At 38.8% G+C, this 18560-nt stretch overlaps 1 protein-coding gene across 1 annotated transcript in view; it reads left to right on the top strand.

The window, feature by feature from the left end:
• The first annotated feature begins 45 nt into the window (after positions 1-45).
• POP1 (POP1 homolog, ribonuclease P/MRP subunit) overlaps positions 46-18560 on the top strand; it is a 22237-nt gene continuing 3722 nt past the window's right edge. Inside the window, exons 1-13 of the mRNA XM_017730289.1 lie at positions 46-294; positions 2952-3128; positions 3964-4139; positions 6510-6758; positions 7309-7396; positions 7697-7872; positions 8495-8745; positions 8875-8968; positions 9742-9853; positions 10823-10942; positions 16007-16122; positions 17425-17616; positions 18490-18552. Coding sequence (XP_017585778.1) covers positions 174-294; positions 2952-3128; positions 3964-4139; positions 6510-6758; positions 7309-7396; positions 7697-7872; positions 8495-8745; positions 8875-8968; positions 9742-9853; positions 10823-10942; positions 16007-16122; positions 17425-17616; positions 18490-18552 — 1935 coding nt within the window. The 5' untranslated portion in view covers positions 46-173. The remainder of the gene's footprint in view (positions 295-2951; positions 3129-3963; positions 4140-6509; positions 6759-7308; positions 7397-7696; positions 7873-8494; positions 8746-8874; positions 8969-9741; positions 9854-10822; positions 10943-16006; positions 16123-17424; positions 17617-18489; positions 18553-18560) is intronic.

Genomic DNA, 18560 nt, shown 5'->3' with positions numbered 1-18560 from the left:
TGCTGGGGGAGTGCGCATGCGCTGTGTCGGGGCGTGGGTGTCCACGTGTGCCGGTGGAGGCCGCGCTGCGAGTGAGCGCCGGGCCGGTGCTGGTGCCGGGGCCGTGGCTGCACCGCCCCCCAACCTCTCCCCTCCTTCCCTCGCTACGGAGAGGCTCCGCAACTCCGCCGGAGATGTCTGGGGCGCGGGAGAAGAAGCGAGCCAAGAAGATGAGGAACCAGCCGGCCAGCGTCACGCTCCCTGCAGAGCCGGGGCCCTTCGCCGGCGGCGGGAGCAGAGCCTGCCCGCCCCCAGGTACGGCTGTGGGAGCCCCGCCCGGGGCTGGCAGGGCGACCCCCCTCAGGGCCAAGTGTCCCCCTCTCCCCAGCCCGCAGCGTGCTCGCCGTGGGAGTACTCAGGGCTTCGTCTTTAGACTCTTTTAGACTCCTTTAGTCCTGGTGCTGCCGTAAGTCCCTTAAATACGGGATTCTCTTTAACATGGGAGACTCGTGAAGTCTCCCTTTCTGGAGTCATTCGAAACCCACCTGGACGCGTTCCTATGTAACCTGCTCTATGTGACCCTGCCTTGGCGGGGGGGTTGGACTGGATGGTCTCCAGAGCCCCTTTCCAACCCGAGCTATTCTGTATCCTGTGAATATGCACTTCTCTCTATCCTCTTTTCGATTACACAACGAATCCCTACGGTTCCTAGTCGTAAAATGAATTTGGATGTTATACCCCATCCAGTTTCTCCGTTGCTTTTCTGCCAGACCTGGTACCTGCAGGAGGGGCTGATTTAGCCTTCTGGTGCTGTGATAAATGCACTGGTTTTCCTTCAGATCTGCATGCCCAGCCAGTTCACCTCCTGGGGCTCGTGGTTCCTGTACCTGTGGAAGGGTATTAGCAGGAGGCAGCAGGGCATGTCCCTAAAATGGCAGTGTCCTGGGTCGTTGCTGGAGCATTTTGTACACAGGTAACCTTGGCAGCTGAAGACTGAAGGATCCTGTCAGCTTGTATGCTGGATGCTTTTTTCGTTTATGTGTTTTGACCTGCATCCTCTATGCTTCAATTGGACCTCCATTTCCACCCCCACCTAACATTTAGATATTTTGTTACCTACATTATTTCTGGGAAGAACCCCACACATAAAAGGGCTTGTTACTGTGAGGCCTTCAGAAGTTGACAAATGGTATCTTTGTGATTGAATGAAAAAATCCTTAAGTGTCACTGTGTATTTAGGCGACTGAAGAGTTTCTGAGCAGACAGAATGACACAGCAAGTTGTGCTCAGCCATGTCTGAAGATTTTGGAATGTCATTACAGGAGTACTGCCAGATTAAACATATTTTTCTAACTTTATTTGTAGCAGGGAACTTCTAAGATTACGTGGTTATGTCTTTCTGTTCTGTTAAATAGCATGGATTTTCATCCATGTAACATTCTTCTGTAGTGTGTCGCAGTTTTACGGAGCTGTTTGTAGAAACAAGAAAGAAAAATTCTAAACAGGAGTTACAAAACTATGGATCTATGTAGTAGCTGAAATAATTTAAGGGTTTTTTAGGCATTAAGTCAGTTTTTCCAAACAGCCTTCTGTCTTCTGATTACAATTTTTTACTTCTTTCATGAAGAGGATGTGTTTGTGATATGAGTTAATTTTGGGCTGTAGGCCTACACAGATTTGCTGACTGAGACAGCTTCCACCCCTCTTCCCCAGCTATTTCCTTCTCGCCTTCACCTCAATGTCTGGGCAATGCTGCTCTCAGGCAAATGGAAAGCCTGGTCAGGGAATTGTTCCATATGAAAGCTAATTTCTGTTTCTACACCAAACTATTTTTTCTGCACTATTACTGCAGTTCTGCATGATGTGTGGTTGCAGGAGGCTACAACAGCACTGCTGCTGAACATAAAACTTCTGTTTCTTGCTTATTTGAAATGGAAAAGGGAGGTTCTTTGCCTTTTTAAGTTCTCATCCATTGAGATGCTGCTGAATGTGAATCTCCTCCTGGCTGGTCTTCATGCCATTTTTGGGACAAAGGGACAGACTTGTTTAAGAAGCTGATCAACCTGAAAACTTTTTTTTAATCTCTTCATTTCTCTGGACACACAGGTTAACTTTCACTAGAGAAGCTCGCTGAATGCTATGGCCTCTTGTTCTCTCAAGCACTTGTTTTGATGTAGTGGATGGGGTGATAGGAATGGCTGGATCTTACTTAGTCAGATTGTCCGGCATGAACTGCCTGAGAACCATATCTCAAGTTGTAGTAGAAATCCTAACTAAGGCTTAACTGACTATAAAGTAATCTAAACTAATATATAATATTAGTTAGGCTGAATATACACCAGTCATTGAATGAGGACTTCAGGGCCCTCTGGAAATTTAGGTACTTGCTTAGGTGCTTAGCACTCCTGAAAGGTATGTCTGTACCTTAGGAAGCTTTACTGTAGGCTTTAGTTATTTAATTTCAGCATTGGTTTAAATGCTTGTACCAGACAAGTAACTTACTGCACCATCATACACGTATCATGCTTGCCTTAATTATTACTAAAACAGAAATATATGTCAGGCAAGAATACACGTGCTTATAGGAAAAAAATTCAAGGGGCAAGAGTAAAAAATAACTTTGCTGTTTTGTTACTAAAACTCTGACTAGACAATAATAAAAATCACTACTAATGTTGCATGGACTAATTTCACTGGCTCTTGGAGGCAGACTCTGGATTTGGTACCATTTTCAGAGCATGCAAAAGTTATTTAATCTACTGCAAGTTTGCTGCAAGGCAGTGTAAAATTCTTATTTATTCCTATAAGAAAGAACTTAATTCTTCTGATTTCTGGTGGCTTTTTCAGTTACATGTATTAAATATAATAGGAGGAGTCTGCAATGTAGTTTTATGAGGAAAGACTAATAGAGTTGTCAGTTACTCAGACTGTTTTGTATTTTTCTAACCTCTTTTCATCTCTAAACCTTCCAGGAGATGTTTGTTCTGAGGAGCAGCAGCAGAAGTTTTCAAATCAGTCATCTGGGCCTTCTTACAGAAAAGACCAATATTTTTCAAAGGGGCAAAGTAGAGGAGAGAGAGGCAGAGGAAGAGGAGGATGGCAAGGAGGACACCAGAGTGTTTCTGAGGAAATGCCAAAATACATAACAGGTTTGCATATGCGGAAAGGTCATAATTTATATGTCCAGGGCAATTTGCTGGTGATTAAGTTTGCTGCCTGTCTTTGTGCAGGAGCAAAAATTAGAACTGATGCTATGTTCTTCTGTTTTTCCTGATTTTCTCCAAAACACAGAAGTAGTTGTGAACTGGAATGAATGACCAGCTGTTGTTCAATGGGTCCTTTCAGACTTCTGACTGAAAAAGTTGCACCTGCTTGTAGTGGGGGATATGCATTTTGGTTTCTGTTTGCCAGCAAAATGAGTATTGACAGTCATCTGCTTTTAATGTAGCCAGTGAAACCGATTTTACTCATGATGTAAGTTAAAGACAACTTTTCCTTTAACAGAACGTTTATTTAGGAGAGCAAATTAGCATTGCAAAATGTGGCAGTGCTCTGATAGTAGGTACACTTCCATAAGCATGAAATTGGACCAAGCTCTGGATTTTTATTTGGTTGTTTTAAAACAGTCTGTAATATATTACTGCTTACGGGGTTTTTTTCCATGCTACAGTTTTTTTCACCTCCCTAAATACCACCTAAAAAGATTTCTATTCTAATTTAACAAAGAAGCGTTTAATGCAAATAGGAATTGTTGGTTAAACAACTTTCAGATTCATTAATGTGTAAATATTTGCTTGACCATATCTGTAAACTTCAGGATATGTAAAGAATTGAAATTTCTTCAGTGATAGTGTACAATACTTACTTTTATGTCAAGAAGATACTGGACTGCTGTACTAGGAGTAATTCCATAATTTACATACAGTATCCTTCTCTGGTTTTTTTGCTTTTTGTCATGCTCTGATGCAGTTCTTTTCATTCCAGTGTCTACCTTTGCTCAGGCTCGTGCTGCTGAGATCAATGCCATGTTGAAAGCAGTTTCGCAGAAGTCTTCCAACTCTCTGGTTTTCCAGACCCTCCCTAGGCACATGCGAAGGCGAGCAATGAGTCACAATATTAAACGCCTCCCCAGGCGGCTCCAAGAGATGGCCAGGAAAGAGGTATAAGTGTGTTTTACAGCGTTCCATATAGTGGGCATAGCCAAAGTACAGTGTTCAACTCTATAGTTATTAATGTTCAGACCTGAACTTCTGCCAGACTTCCCTGAGTACCCTAAACTTTGGCTGACATTTGGATTCAAAATGCAGGAACACCTCAGCTTCAGGTGGTTGCTCAAGCAGGTCTCGCTAACCACCTGGCTTTGTGATTACTGGACATTACGTGGAAAGTTATTAGAGTAGTGATAAAAGAGTTCACTGCAGGAGAGGTTGTTCAGGTGGTGCATTGGTCCCAGGTGGTCCAAGAATCCTCAGTAAGACCTGTCTGCCTTTCACTCCACCCCGGCTTTGGGATGTGACCGTGCCAGCCTCAAGCCCGCACAGCGGATGCGATGGTTCGAGTGTTACAGCTCAAATGTGGGAGGTACACTGGGGTTATTGGCAGACTGCATGCAGCTTAAGACTTACTAATTGACTAGTCCTAACAGCTCATGAAACTCATTTTGTGGCAGTATCTCAGCATTTAGTCAGAATATGCCTATGGGGGTTACTTGCTCCTTATTCACTGTGGCCTCCCTGAGTGTTTAAAAAGGAAAATTAAAAATTGGTTTAGCAGGATGTTACTGGGAAATGATCTTCCCAATGTTTGGCATTGATCACTTTGTCATCTCTGAGAATTCTTAAAGTGATCAGTTGAGTTTTCTTGGTAAATTTTCTATGTATTAAGGTTGCCTGATAAATTTATTTATTGCATTCTTTTTTTCCCTTGCATTATCTTTGAGTTGAGACGTTGCCTCCTCCACCCTGAGCTCCTGAAGATAATTGTTCGTGGTTCAGAAATTGCTTTGGGTACTTCCCTGCCACACACCACCTACACGTTTCTTAGGGTGTTTTATTGGGTCTTCACAACCTGTACCTTATTTTACTGTTTTGGTTCACATTCTTTTTGTTTTGTCAGACGTAACAAGAGATGCAGTTTGGCGTGTTTTCTGGGAACTGAAGGAAGAAGGCATGGGCTGTTTTGCATAGTTAGTTATGTGCTCTGTCCTTGTTAAATCTAGATTTCTCTAATGTTTATGTTTGGTTCTTTTGTGTCCTGCTTTTTTAACTCCTTTCACATGACAACCTATCTAACTTCTTTGTACATGCTCACACATACCCTCCCATCCATGTTTCCACTCCACATACGACTCTTGGATTTTTGAGATTATTTAATTGGCCCTGGTGCAGCTGTATTTCTTCTGCTACATTTTCTGTCTTCAGGTCTTTTGGTGTGGCTTATGTGTTTGCACAGGCTCACATATTCTTGCAGCTTGTCATATCTCTGTTACTTGTTTTTGTAAAGGTTCTGTCTATTACTTTTCAGTGTTTGATCTACATCTTCAAAGTTATCTGTTTCAATTCTGCTGCATTTTCTTAATTTGTCTTAGATCCTTTATCATGACCATTTTTCATTGAAACATTTACCTGGACCATCTCTTATCTCTTCATTAAGCTTAAAGATGTATGTTTTTCACCTACAATGCCACATCCCTTTTTCTCTGACTGCCTTTCTGAGGCCTGCCATTGATCCAGTGGCTTGTATTTCCTTCTCTGTGATGGAATGATGGGTCTCATGGGAAGATACTTCCTTTTTTTTTTTTTAGCTCTATTTTGATTTCATGGGCTGCTTCAGTGTTTTAAGTGTTCTTGGCACTGATCTATCATTTTCTCTTTCCTTTGTTATTCTTATAACCTGTGTCTGTTGTCAAGTGTTTCTTGGTGAGCTTACAAAGGATATTCTAAGAATCTTTTTGGATGTCTTATGGTCCTATTTCTTTGTACCACTTTTCTTCATAAAAAGAAAAATTAAACATTAATTGAATCAAGCCTTCCTCTCTAGCCATGCATTCACATGTAATAATTCTGACCTTGACTAGGTCTGGTTATCAAGAATTTGGTCAAGATATTACCATAGTCCACTCTCATCCACTTCTACATGTTGTAGAACCGATAGGGTCCTTTCTGTCAGTTTGAGCTTTCTGTCTGTATGAGCTCAAATCTCCAGGTGTTTTTCATGTCACGTTGATTTGTTCATGTGAATGTATTGATGTGTGGCAAAAACTTCCAACAAGAAGTAGCAGCTTACTGTTCACTGTTAACTTTCTGAATGTGTGGGGATTTTGTTTTATGTGTGGATTTCAGTCAAACCTTGATGCACTTAAGTGGATGTGACTTGCATAGAAAATTTCAAAGTGTTAGTTACCCTCAAGAATTATCCAACATGGTGTAACTTAATGTTAGTGCTTCCTGTATCCTTATATTTCAGCCTTTTTCTTTTCAGAATTTTTTTCTCTTGAGATTTGCTTCAATATCTTCTCTTTTAAAAAACAGGCAGAGAAAGCTGTACATCAGAAAAAAGAACAGTCAAAGACTAAATGCCGCAAAGCTAGAAGACGCCACATAAATTTGGTAGCAGAGTTTAATCATAGGCAAAGAAAGAATATTTGGCTGGAAACCCATATTTGGCATGCAAAGAGATTTCATATGGTAAAGAAATGGGGATACTGTTTAGGAAACAGCCCTACAGAGAAGAGCTACAGGGCTTGTTACCGAGCCATGACAAAGCACTGCCTTCTTCAGGTACCACGTTTACATGTTTTGTTTGATATTTTGCCAAGGTGAAGTAATCAGCTGCTTAGTTATAATGAGTATCTATGTGTCTTTGAAGTACTGTTGTGTCAGCTTTTAATAAGACTGCTAAATATGAAATGAATAATTTTATAATTGTAATTCAGGGTGGCAAGTTTCAGAGAGAACAAGATGAACCTTTAGAAGAGTCTTATGCTAACTATGACTGAAATACTACATTTTCAGTTTTCTCAAGAGCTGAGAGATTAAATGAATTCTTATATCACCTACCTGAGCAGGATGCTATTGAGGAAAGATACTTTGTTCCGTGTCCTTTTTGATCTGTTGGTTTGATAGGCAGGTTGGCCCTCAAATGAGAAATGCCTCACTGCTCTCCTACAGCTATTAATTTTAAGTTAAAAAGAAACTCATTTCACTTTGGCAAATTTTAGAGAATGAAAAATTACTACTTAAGTGTAAATTGTGAAGCTCTGTGTGGTCCTTTCTTTCCAGGCTCACTTTAAAGAGTTATTCTCACTTTGCCACTATCATATTGTTTCAGGACTTATCATATTATTGTTGTCTGGAGTTGAAGGGTAAAGAGAATGAGCTGCTGAAGCAACTTGCTCGAATGTGTAGCATTGACACAGGTAACATTTATGTTGTTCAAATAAAGATTCTGAATAGACTAAAGGATGACCCATCCTTTTCCTTTTTTAGTAATGTATCAGTCTCAATAGTAGTAACAGAGTTGATACTGAGTTGTGATTTTGGGTGAAAAATGTAATTAAAATATGTCATAGTAGGACTAGGCATTCTCATTTCAGTTGCTTATTAATAAGGTAATTATGGTACAAAATTAGCTACCCAGCAGCCAGACTGAATTTCAATTTTCTTTGTTTATTAAACAACATATTATTTTGTTCTTCAATAAGTATCTTCTTTTTTAGGATTGACATTTCAAGAGGCTTGTTGTCTGTCTGGAAGATTCGAGGGTTCCCTGTATCTTTACCGAGCAGATCGCTATCCTGAGGATATGCTTGGTCCTGTTACATTTATTTGGAAACCCAGGGATGGGTCTGAGAACAGACAGCTGTGGATCTGGGTGCATCCAGCTCTCAAGCAGGTGCTTTTTCCTATATAGTTGAACTCTTATGTCTTTATGTATTGTGCATTATTAATGCTGAGGAGGTCATCTGAAAAGTACGGAAGAACTGGGTATAATACTTGACTTTAGGAATTAAAAGTTGGAAGACTATTTCCACTCTAACAATATTCATGTTCTGCAACTTGTTTTTATAAAGCTTGTACAGAAAGTGCGTGCTGCTGAGGTGTTCAGTGTTAGAGCTTCTGCAAACTTCTGTAGTGTCACTTGCTTCAGGATACATGTGCAATATGATGTTGCTTGAGTCACGTCCTTTCCACTGGCACCCCCAACAGGCTAAGTTCGGTATCATCACAGATAGTCATAATCTGATACTTAGCTACCAGCTTTACAAAAACGAAAATGAACAAAGTAAAATGTTTGCACAGGCAGTTTTTATTATGTTAATTTGAAAGAGAAAAAATTCTTAGCAACTTTCAATATTACTTTCAGCTTTTCTTAGCAAGCCCTTGACTTCAGCAGAATTAAATTTTCCTTGAAATCCATATTGGAAAATTAAATAATGGAGTATAATTTTTTAAAGTGTACTTAAGCTTTGTAGTGCACTGCATATCATCCTAATCCAATCTTCGTTTTTCTTAAGGACATACTGAGGGAGTTAAAAGCAATTTTTCAATGTACAGAGCCTGAAGAAATGCGTATTACTGAGCATGTTACAACATCAGTTCAAGAGGAAAAACAAGTGGAAGTTGTTACAAGCCTTGGCAATAAAAGAAAGAAGGAGGATAAAGAAGGAGAAAAAGCTGTGCCTGTGAAAAAAATAATTGGTGACGGCACTAGAGATCCATTCCAGTCCTACTCTTGGATCGCACAGACTACTGGCATTGCAATCAGGTTTGTTCGCAGCAGAGTCAGAAACTGTGGCCCATAACCACATAACACAGCTGCATTCTGGCTTAACAGTCTGGGGAAAATAATGTGTGTTGTACAATTGTACATTCACCTGAAACTTTCCTGTTTCAGTGACAGAAGCATGGAGATTCTCAGATACCGCCTGATCGGCCCATTATCACACTCCGTCCTTACAGAGACCCTGAAAGCAGCTTCTGTCCAAACAGTAAGGAAATTGGCACTTTGGATGTTAGTGTAATTTTGGTAGTGTTCTTAGAATGTGCAAGCTTCTTTTTTGCTAGAAAGACCCATGAATTATCTAGCTTTACTTTTAATAAAGACTAACCTAGGTATTACTCCGGTGGCTTCTCTGTATTGAGCCTCTTGACTAACACTGATCTCAGGAAGAACTCCCACCTGGATTTTAAGTGGGAATAGGAAGAAAATAAAAACAGTGGTGCTGTTGAGCAGGCTGTGTAGTTTCTGCCGAGAGGTCCAGAATAATGCATATTCTCTTTGACAAACCGTAGATCCTGTTTTTCAAGCAATGAGCTAGAGCATCTAGAACTAGGGATCAAGACATGTAAGGTACAGAAAACTTACGTGTTTTCAATAAAATATGCAGTTTCTCCAGGATTTAGGTTTTTCGTCCACTTCTTGGCATATAGCATCACTGTGGTTTAGTGGGGGTGTTTTTGTCTCTTGAAGCAAACATGATGAAGCCATGAAATCTCTGGTTTTCTGTAAGAAATAATTAATGACAAAATTAGGAAGTATAGTGGATTGCTTTATTTATTTTTGGAACACAGGTTAAATTGAACAGCTTATTAGGGATTATTGTAAAGTATAGGACTACACTTCATCAGGAAAAAATATTTTAGTTTAAAACTTGAGGAGGAAGAAAGTGACTATAGTGCTTAAGACAAACTGAGAGCAAATTCATACTGATAGAAAATAATGAATAACCATTTGAGTTTAATTAGATATGTTGTTTTCCAGGAGATGGCAGGTTCAGAGACAGAACTGAATAACTGGTGGGTAGAAAACTGCAAGGACTCTGAAAAAGTATCTCTTCATCAATGTCAAAGTGCTATCTTTGCGCTATTGGAAGGTATTTGGGCACGTGGGTGCTGTGGGTGGAAGGGGGGAAACTTAAAATCTAGAGGTCAAGACTGGCATGCTGATAAAGTTGACTTCAGTTTGGACATGCTTATTTTTTCCATAATCAAGAGAGTGATGCCTTTGAGAATATACTTAGATTCTTGCCAGGGCATGGCAAAGAATTGAAAAATGTTACATTGGGGATTTTAAGGGAATTTAAATCCTCTGTGTAGTTCAAACTCTTAATAGATAAACCAAATCTTGTTTGTTATGTTCATGAACTTGGTTTTGAGATTGCTGAAGGGATATACAGTCTGATGCATACTCTCACTCTCTCCCTCCATACACTTCAAATTAAGACAGTAAGTTGTACAATACCTCCACAGATAAAATGGTAGCCTCCAATCCAAAGTGAAAGTATTATACTTTGTTTATGTATGTTTGTTTCCAAATTAACAGTTGTGTATTTGGCTGAATTGTAAAGTATCATAAAGTTGACAGCATCTCCTCATTTTCTAGCACTGAAACAGGTAAGGAACTGGCTTTAGTAGATCCCACACTGTACTCAAGCTATCTATCCAATGTGAGGCAGTTAAGCAGAGATAAGGTAAAACCTTTACAAAACACTTCCAAATTTCCTTTCTCTTGAAGACAAGTGTAGAACAAAAGTTGATGGTTCTTTGAAATTTGTCAAATAGAGAGGATGAATTGAGTCTGTGACAGTGACCTCACATCATTGCTGAATGTAAATTTAATTGCAAACCAGGTCTTACACTGCTGTTGTTGATTTTTTTTATTATTGGACATTTAACAAGCATTGGTGGGTTTTCAAGACATGTAAAATAGAGTATTCTGGATTGCTTCACTGGCTTATAGTGGTGTCATATCCCTGCAGGCAAAACCACACAAAATACTAGTGCAGAAAGATCACAACTTAATTGGTGGTTTCATGGCAATGTTCATCTGTGTGTTTTTAAAGGGATGAGCTCACCATCAGATATGCCACCAGGTACAATACTTGGCCTCACTGTTGGAGATCCTCGAGTCAATTTGCCAAAAAAGAAGACAAAAGCCATGCCAGACTTTGAAAAATACCAAGGTAAAATCCCTTGCCTGTATTATGAAGAGATTCAGTTTCTCTCTACGCTTTTGTTTTCATTAACTGTCATCTTCTATGGATTGTCTCTTGCTGTTTTCCTCTAGGTTTTGGTTCACAATAGTTCCCAATTCCAGAGCCCCCAGCAGAAGAGAAACAGCTTGAAAGTTGCATAGGTTTTAGAACAGTGGTTGTGAGGGAGGGACATGCACCAAAGCTGGTCTTGTGCTCAGTGGAAGCCTCTGTCTGACCATACAGATGATCCAGGTTCGAATCCTGGCAAGGCCAACCAGGTGCTAAAAGCTCCATAGTAAGGTTCTGTTTGGTGTTTAGTCTTCCTGATGCTGTTTATCTCTCCAAGAAGATATCTGCTATTTCTGGTTTATAGGCTTACGGTGTTGAAAGTTGCAATTCCACTGGGAAAAAATTATTACCTTTGCAGGATTAGTATTTCAGATGGCCAAGATGCTGGTTATGATACAAAATGAGCAATGCAAGCATAACTTCTGAAATTTTCATTTCAGTGCTGACTTACACAATGTTGCAGTGCAAAATTCAAATTCAGATGGATGTGAATGTCCTCTAAAAATGTGCAAGAATATGTACAGTATACAATGGGATTTGTGTACAGTGTAGGCATTCCCGATTAGGTTGACTGCACACAGGCTGCCTCGCCTAATAGGAGAAATGTGATAGCTAGCTAGCAAGCAGTAGCAAATAGGACAAGTCGAAAGTTCCAGAGACTTGAAAATACCAAGTTTCCCTGGTGGTCTGTTTGTAAGATGCTAGAATAACTTGGTCTTGCATATCATGTAAATCAGGTTGAACACCTACTTCAGTTACTGTCTTTTAGCTCTTTGCATAATTCTGCTATTTTCATTTTCTTACATCCTCCTATTCTACCCTCTGTATCTAGAACAGCCTTTCTGTTAATTAGTTCTGCTCAGCTAACTTTCTCATCATTAGTGTTCCTGTTGGAAATGCTGCAGCATACATGACCTCTACTTTGGTTCCTTCCTCCTGAGAAGTAAGGTGAGCTATGTAGCACTTGTTTACAGACATTGGTTTGAGCTGGTAAAGGAGTTAGCAACTACAGAAAATAATTTGGCGCCCTTCATTCTGCCTGTCATGTCTGTGAGGATGGGTTCAAGAAGGCAAGATCAACAGAAGGCATCTAGGTATTTTAAATGTCTCATAGTAGTTTCTCTCCCACTGCTGGAGCTGGTTGTCCCTCAGGAAGGATGGCCATGGTAAAGAGGTAACGGTGTAAGATAGGGAGTCAAGAGCACCCATGTGTTTTTTCCTTTGGCTGGATAGATATATCCATCTTCAAAATCTTTCTACCTGGGGTTATCCTTCACATGCAAAATATCTTTCATACCACAAATACTCAGAAAAGCTGGTGATGCTTTTTGGTTTCTTTCTGAGTCTTTTTTTTATTCATCATGAACTTAAAACTGCTTCTGTCCTCTCTGACTTTTATTTAGGAGAAGGAGGAGGTCCTTCAGCTAGCAAGGAAAGGTAAATAGCATAATACCTTCTAATTTAGGTTCTGCTGAATAACTCACTGTTAAACGTGACTGAAAAAGTTGAGTAGGCAGAAAGATGAAAGCAGACAGACAATACCACTGTCTTCCAGTAGAAGTTGCCCAATAAAAAGACTTCTCTAAGATCTGTAATTCCATTTTAGTACTGTTAATTTCCCCCTCCTGAAAAGAAAAAAAATTCCTTTTATGAGCATTAGAATTACATAAACTTTCTGAGCCTTGATTGTGTTGTAACCTTACTCAGATGTAGTAATACTGTGAGCTGACCTCTATTAAAAAATGTTAATAGTAATTTATTTGTCTTAATCACATCTTGTTTATTGAACAGTAAAAGGGAACCACTGGTGTATTCCACACTTTTTTCCCCTTTTTGGCTTCTTGGCCATTCAAATACTCTTAGGATTAGTATTAGTAAGATTGAAATGGCACACAGATTACATATTTTAGCCTCTCTTGTTCTTCAGTATTGTATAAAAGACAACTGATTGTCTTAGATAAACTTTACTAATTTAAAGATGCATTGTTTGTCAAATGAGTGACTAGTTTAGGTAAGTTATGGCCATCACCTTTGCTTGGGGATTGTCATACATGCAGTCTGTGGAATGATACACATCTGTTCATACTGCTTTTTTTTCCGAAATGCTGTTCTGAGATATGCCTGTGTAGCTTTTCCCTGTGAGTAGCACACTGTGAGTAACACACTGATAAATCAAATGTAATTTCAGTCTTTCCCAGTTACTTTATCTTTTCAATGCTTATGCATGTGTATTATGAACATGGGCTGATCGGATTTAATCAAATCAACTGTCATTATTTCTTCAGGCTGGAGTCAAGACTCCCAGTAAGCAGTCAGTTCTCACATGACTGCAAATTAGTACTGTTCTTTTATCCAGTTTAAAGTACACTTCTGACATTTTGATATGTTGTAACTGTCTTGTATGGGAGAAAACAAATTCCACTGCCTTAAAAAACACTCAACATGGAGTATGCCGAAACTTCTACCTAATCAGTGAATGAGATGCATGGAAGGAGAATACACCATGAAAGATACGTGAACTAAAGTTCCTTCTGGAGACACAGAGCCTGGGTCCATGGCTGTAAACACACCTCTTGCAGAGGTTTAGGTATCTGTTCCCAGTTGTCCTGATACACACCTTCCCTACATACATAGGACTCTCAAACTGCTCCTTGGCAGTGTTTATATTTTTTGCTTGCCTTTTTTTTTTTTTTTCTGCAAAATAGAGGAAGGAAAATTTTCAAATAGAACTCTTAGGCCTGTCTTCTAAGATAATCAGCTGTGCAAATCAGATCAGTAGCTTGAAATGGAACAAAGCCTTCCTCTATCTGCCTGTATCGTCTAAGCACCAACCACTGACACCAGCAGAAGTAGATTGTTGATGAGCTTCATGTGCTTAGTAATGCAACTTCCTATTTCCTATACTAGCCCTAACATCTTACTTTCACGATTATCAGCAACTTATTCATCAGTAAGGTTATTTCCCCAGAAATCTTAAAATGTGGACTGAAGAAAACAGGAGAGAGGTAAGAACTGGTGTGAGGATTTGGGATTATGATTTGAATTACAGTGTGCTTAGTAGAAAGAATAAATTCTCCAGGTTCAGTGAGGATCAAAGAGAAGGAATGTACCAAGTTAGAGAAGAATATTTTAGGCTAATAAGGAGGATATTGGATGGGTGGTGGTGATGAAAAGAAACTGACTTATAAGGTCTTTCTATAGTGGGGAAACAAGTATTCATGCCATTATAGAATATAGGAATTGCAAAGAACTCTGAGAATATGACAAGGATAGGCTGCCTGAACTGTGATAATAGAAAGAAGTGTTAAAAAAAGCAGAGAAAGTTGCAGTGAATAATTTGCAGTTGAAGGAACTAGAACATATTTAAATAATTTAACATAAAGAGATTCTGGTGTTCACAAATGCTTTCTGTACAGAAGATGAAAAAGGTACTTTCCTTACCTTATGCTTGTAATTATGTGCCCTTCCCCCTTGGTTATCTGTAAGAGTCAGGAAGGAATTCCCTACCACCACCAGACACAGTGTTGTTGCTATTTTTCTCCTTCTTTTGAGGCATTAATACTTGCTTTATCTCCAGACAGAATGTGCTTTGCCTATAGGAGTGTTGAGCTCTCTTAGGTTCCTCCTCAGTTTCCTGTTCTTAATTTTTGGTCAGAGAAGGAATTCTGCTTAATTGGCAAGGATTCCCTTTTTAGTTTTATTGTTCTTAATTTGAAGGAATGCCACCATAATCTGATAATTTCTTTTGCATTTCTTCTCCTCACATAAATCTATTTCATTAGCAAGAATGCATGGCAAGTATCAGTAACATCATCAAACTGTCGCAAGTGCTGCCATAGTTAATATTTCTTGGAAAGGATTTTGCAACTTTTAGTAATGGGTATGTCTTAAAGACTGTGGATTTAAAATAAATAATTATTGCAGTTACGTTTGGCAGTACACCCATCCAATATCCAGTTTGCTAGGTGCTGTTAGTACCACTGAATAATCTGAATCTTCTGTCTTTGAGTCTTTGTCCACATTACCTGGAAAAATTAGCAGAACCTTTTTTTAAAAGACTTAAATAATTTTAAAAAACAAAACAAACCCTGACATGTTATGTTCCTTTAATATGTAAGACCTTGTGGATGATGAAATGAGAAGCAATCCCTCAAAGTTTTTAATCACAGAACTATTAATAGGTTCACTGTATTGTTTCTTGATAAGAGTTATTTTACTTAAAATATGGATCAGCATTCGCTACATACTGTATTGTACACTGAAGGCTGTTAATCCTCTGATCACTAAAGGTAGGTACACATTTTCTTTGCTTTGCTTAGATTGTAAAATTGAAAAAGAGATGGGTTATTTAATACTTCAACAATCCATTTTAAAGCTACAAGTGTTGTTTATTTTCAGAAATGTACACAACTGTTGATTTGTGCAGACATAAGCAAGAATAGTCCCTTCCTTGAAGCACACAGCCTGAGAAGATCCAGAGCAGGAAACTAATACTAAATAAGTAGTTGCATGCTAGTCATAGCCATACACATATTTCCTGTATGTACATTTCTTGAAGGTAACCCTTGCTTCTCTTACAAGTTTACTTAGGCAGACTTATTTCAGGCTTTGTAACGTTCCTCTTTCTGATTTTCACCAAATCTGTTGAGCTTCACACTCTGCCAGAAAGGCCAGATTCCAGAATATTAAAGGTGGTATGTAAAGATCTTATTTACATCGCCAATGGTCATGTCTTTTGTTAATGAGAAATGCTGGTGCGAAAATACCATGTTAGTCCTTCTAACACTAGTAGTTTATTTCATATTTTGTATTGGGAAAAACATGTGACAGTAAGATCCACAAGCAGTGATGCTTGTTAAGCTTTTAATAGTCTTTCTTGGTTGTCTGCTCATTATACTTACGATACAGAAGTGGCTTTGGTAATTTGGTACTTAAACCACAAAAATAGTTTGAATTTTGTTTAAAGGTTCTTTTCTTTTGTAGATAATAATAAAGTTAGGCAGCTGTACCTGAAGGGTGTACCTGTAGACTGTGCTCACAGCTTTATCTGGGACCATGACATCCGTAAGAACGTCACTGAAAATAAAATCTCAGAGCAGGTAACTAAGTAGATGGGTTGCCATGGAGGAAATGGCTAATGGTTCATAGAGTCCATAGAAAGAGACTCTTGGAATTTGTATAAATCTAAGATTAATCAATGGCTTCCTTAATGTCATAGTATCCAGCTGCTGACTTGAAGTGGTTTTTTGTAGCCTTTGCATAATGTTCTTGCACAGCCATTGACCATGATTCAATTAAAATAAAGCTTTATTGGATTGTCTGCAGGACTATAGTTGTAGATTTATTTAACAGAAGGGTTTGGAATTGGATTTTCATATATCACCTTGACTCGTGCAGCAGAAAAGACTGACACAGGAAGGTTCTGGCCTTTAGCTGTAGTCAGGGTGATTCTTCTGATAAAAGAACTGTGGAAGTTGGAAGGAAAAAAAGTCCTGTGTTTCTGAACTGCAGCACACTATGCTGTGGGTGTGCTGGGCAATAACTTGTAATTCGTAGAGAACTTCAAATTTGCTTTTGCAGGTTTGAAATCTCCTATCTTGACATTTTCATTGACAATGGAGGGCAGCCCATAAAGTGCATGGATAAAAGGTGATTTAGTCCCAAGACGTGATAAACTTTTGGCACCATTGTAATCAGAAAGAGTAAACATTTGTATGGCAGAAACATCTTTCTAAATATTGTCTTTCTGAAAATTAATTTTTTACCCTTTCAAACTGTCTGACATAGTGTAAAAAAGTATAGTATTTAGAAAATATTACTCTGGCACATGAGTTATCAGCACAATCTTTTTGTGTATGACAGTGTTCTTCATGCTGTCATGAAATTTAATGTTTACCTGATAAAACAGAGGGAGTCTGATGGTCTGTTTTTTAAATAAATGTATTCTTAATGTGGTACAATGGAATATAACAACTGGTGATTGACAAAACCTCAGTGCCAGCATGCTTTATGTAAAACTGATGACCAGATCTTCTCATCTACTTGGACGTAGTTCAGATTTGCTCCATATCGTGACAGACTGAAAGCACCTGTTCAATCTAGTCTTGTGCATAAATCTATAAATACAAAGTTGTAAAACTCGCTTTTCCTCCTTCATCTATGTTGTGCCTTGTACCCGCTCTTTATCAAGGGCTATGGAAGTAAGAAGGGGAGAAAAAGAGTGCTTAATACTCTTTTTTAGAATAATTTTTCATGCCTTGATGAAATTCTGTTCAAATGTATAGTGTATTACTATATTTCTCCTAGCTGTAAACTCACCTTCTCTCTGTATCTTGAAAGGATATCTGGAAGAGGGAAGAAGAATGGTTATTAACTTACAGGAAATGTCTCCTTCTTCTCAGGATTTAAACCATATGAGAGCTCAGTTACTGGTACCAGGATCACACCTTGATTTGGGTCCTTGTGAATCTAAGATTCCCATACTGTTGGTGCAGCAGCCAGGGAAAATGGCTGGAGAAGATCGACCAGGATGGGGAAGTGGCTGGGATATCTATCTCCCAAAGGGCTGGGGCATGGCTTTCTGGATTCCTTTTGTAAGTGACTTTGATGGCAAATTGCAAGTAAATTTAATAATTTATATAATTTAGTTTAAATTAATCGATTTTAGAGAGTGTACTTCACATTGTATTACCAATTCCCAATTACAGGATCAAAATCTCACTTTAAAAAATGGCATATGAACTGGTTCATGACAGAAGCTTGGTCTTGAAACTTCAACAATAGCTTTCCATGTCTTCTGTTGGGTACAACTATGCCCACACAGCAGTCTAAAAGCAGCAAATCAGTGGGGAGTCAGGAGAGAAAACTGAAGCTATACCTCTGTGTTTCTACAAGCATATGTCTCTAAAGAGAAATCATTTGGTGCCTGCTGCTAATCAGTTTCCAGCTTGGCTGTCTACACCTTGTCACCAAATTGGTTGCCTGTGATTTGGGAGAGAGCTTGAAACAAAGTTCAAGTTAACCTTGAATACTCCTTTGGTGCTGTTTGAAGTATCCTGCTTTGAGTGTTTAGGTGGTAGTTTTAATATCTTTCTGCAAGTTACAGTTATGCTTTTGAATGTGCAGGGGATTTAGTTGCAGTGATACCTATTGTATGGTTAAAATACATTGGGCAGTGCCTGTCGAAGTAATACAACATTCCTGGTAATGTGCAAGATCAGAACCTGTAAAATTCTCTTTGGTTTTGTTGATAGTTTTGCAGAATTAAATTTAAAGAGCATGACTAACTTATTTGTTAAAATTAGCATCTAGAACTGTAGAAACCATGCTTAAGTTTATTTTTAAAGCTAAAGTGGTAGACTTCCAATTTTCTAAGGAGGTACCCTCTGGGCATTAATGTTTTGTTTCAGCTAGGAACCTATAATTGGTTCAAACATTATTTTTTGGGCATTTGGTTTTTATAACAGATATATCGAGGTGTACGAGTTGGTGGCTTGCAAGAGGCATTAAAGCATTCTGAATACCAAAGAACACCTCA

Source organism: Corvus brachyrhynchos, unplaced genomic scaffold (genome assembly GCF_000691975.1).
Source record: "Corvus brachyrhynchos isolate BGI_N302 unplaced genomic scaffold, ASM69197v1 scaffold302, whole genome shotgun sequence".
NCBI lineage: Eukaryota > Metazoa > Chordata > Aves > Passeriformes > Corvidae > Corvus > Corvus brachyrhynchos.
Note: the sequence above shows the minus strand (reverse complement) of the source record. Positions and strands in the feature narration are given on the sequence as shown.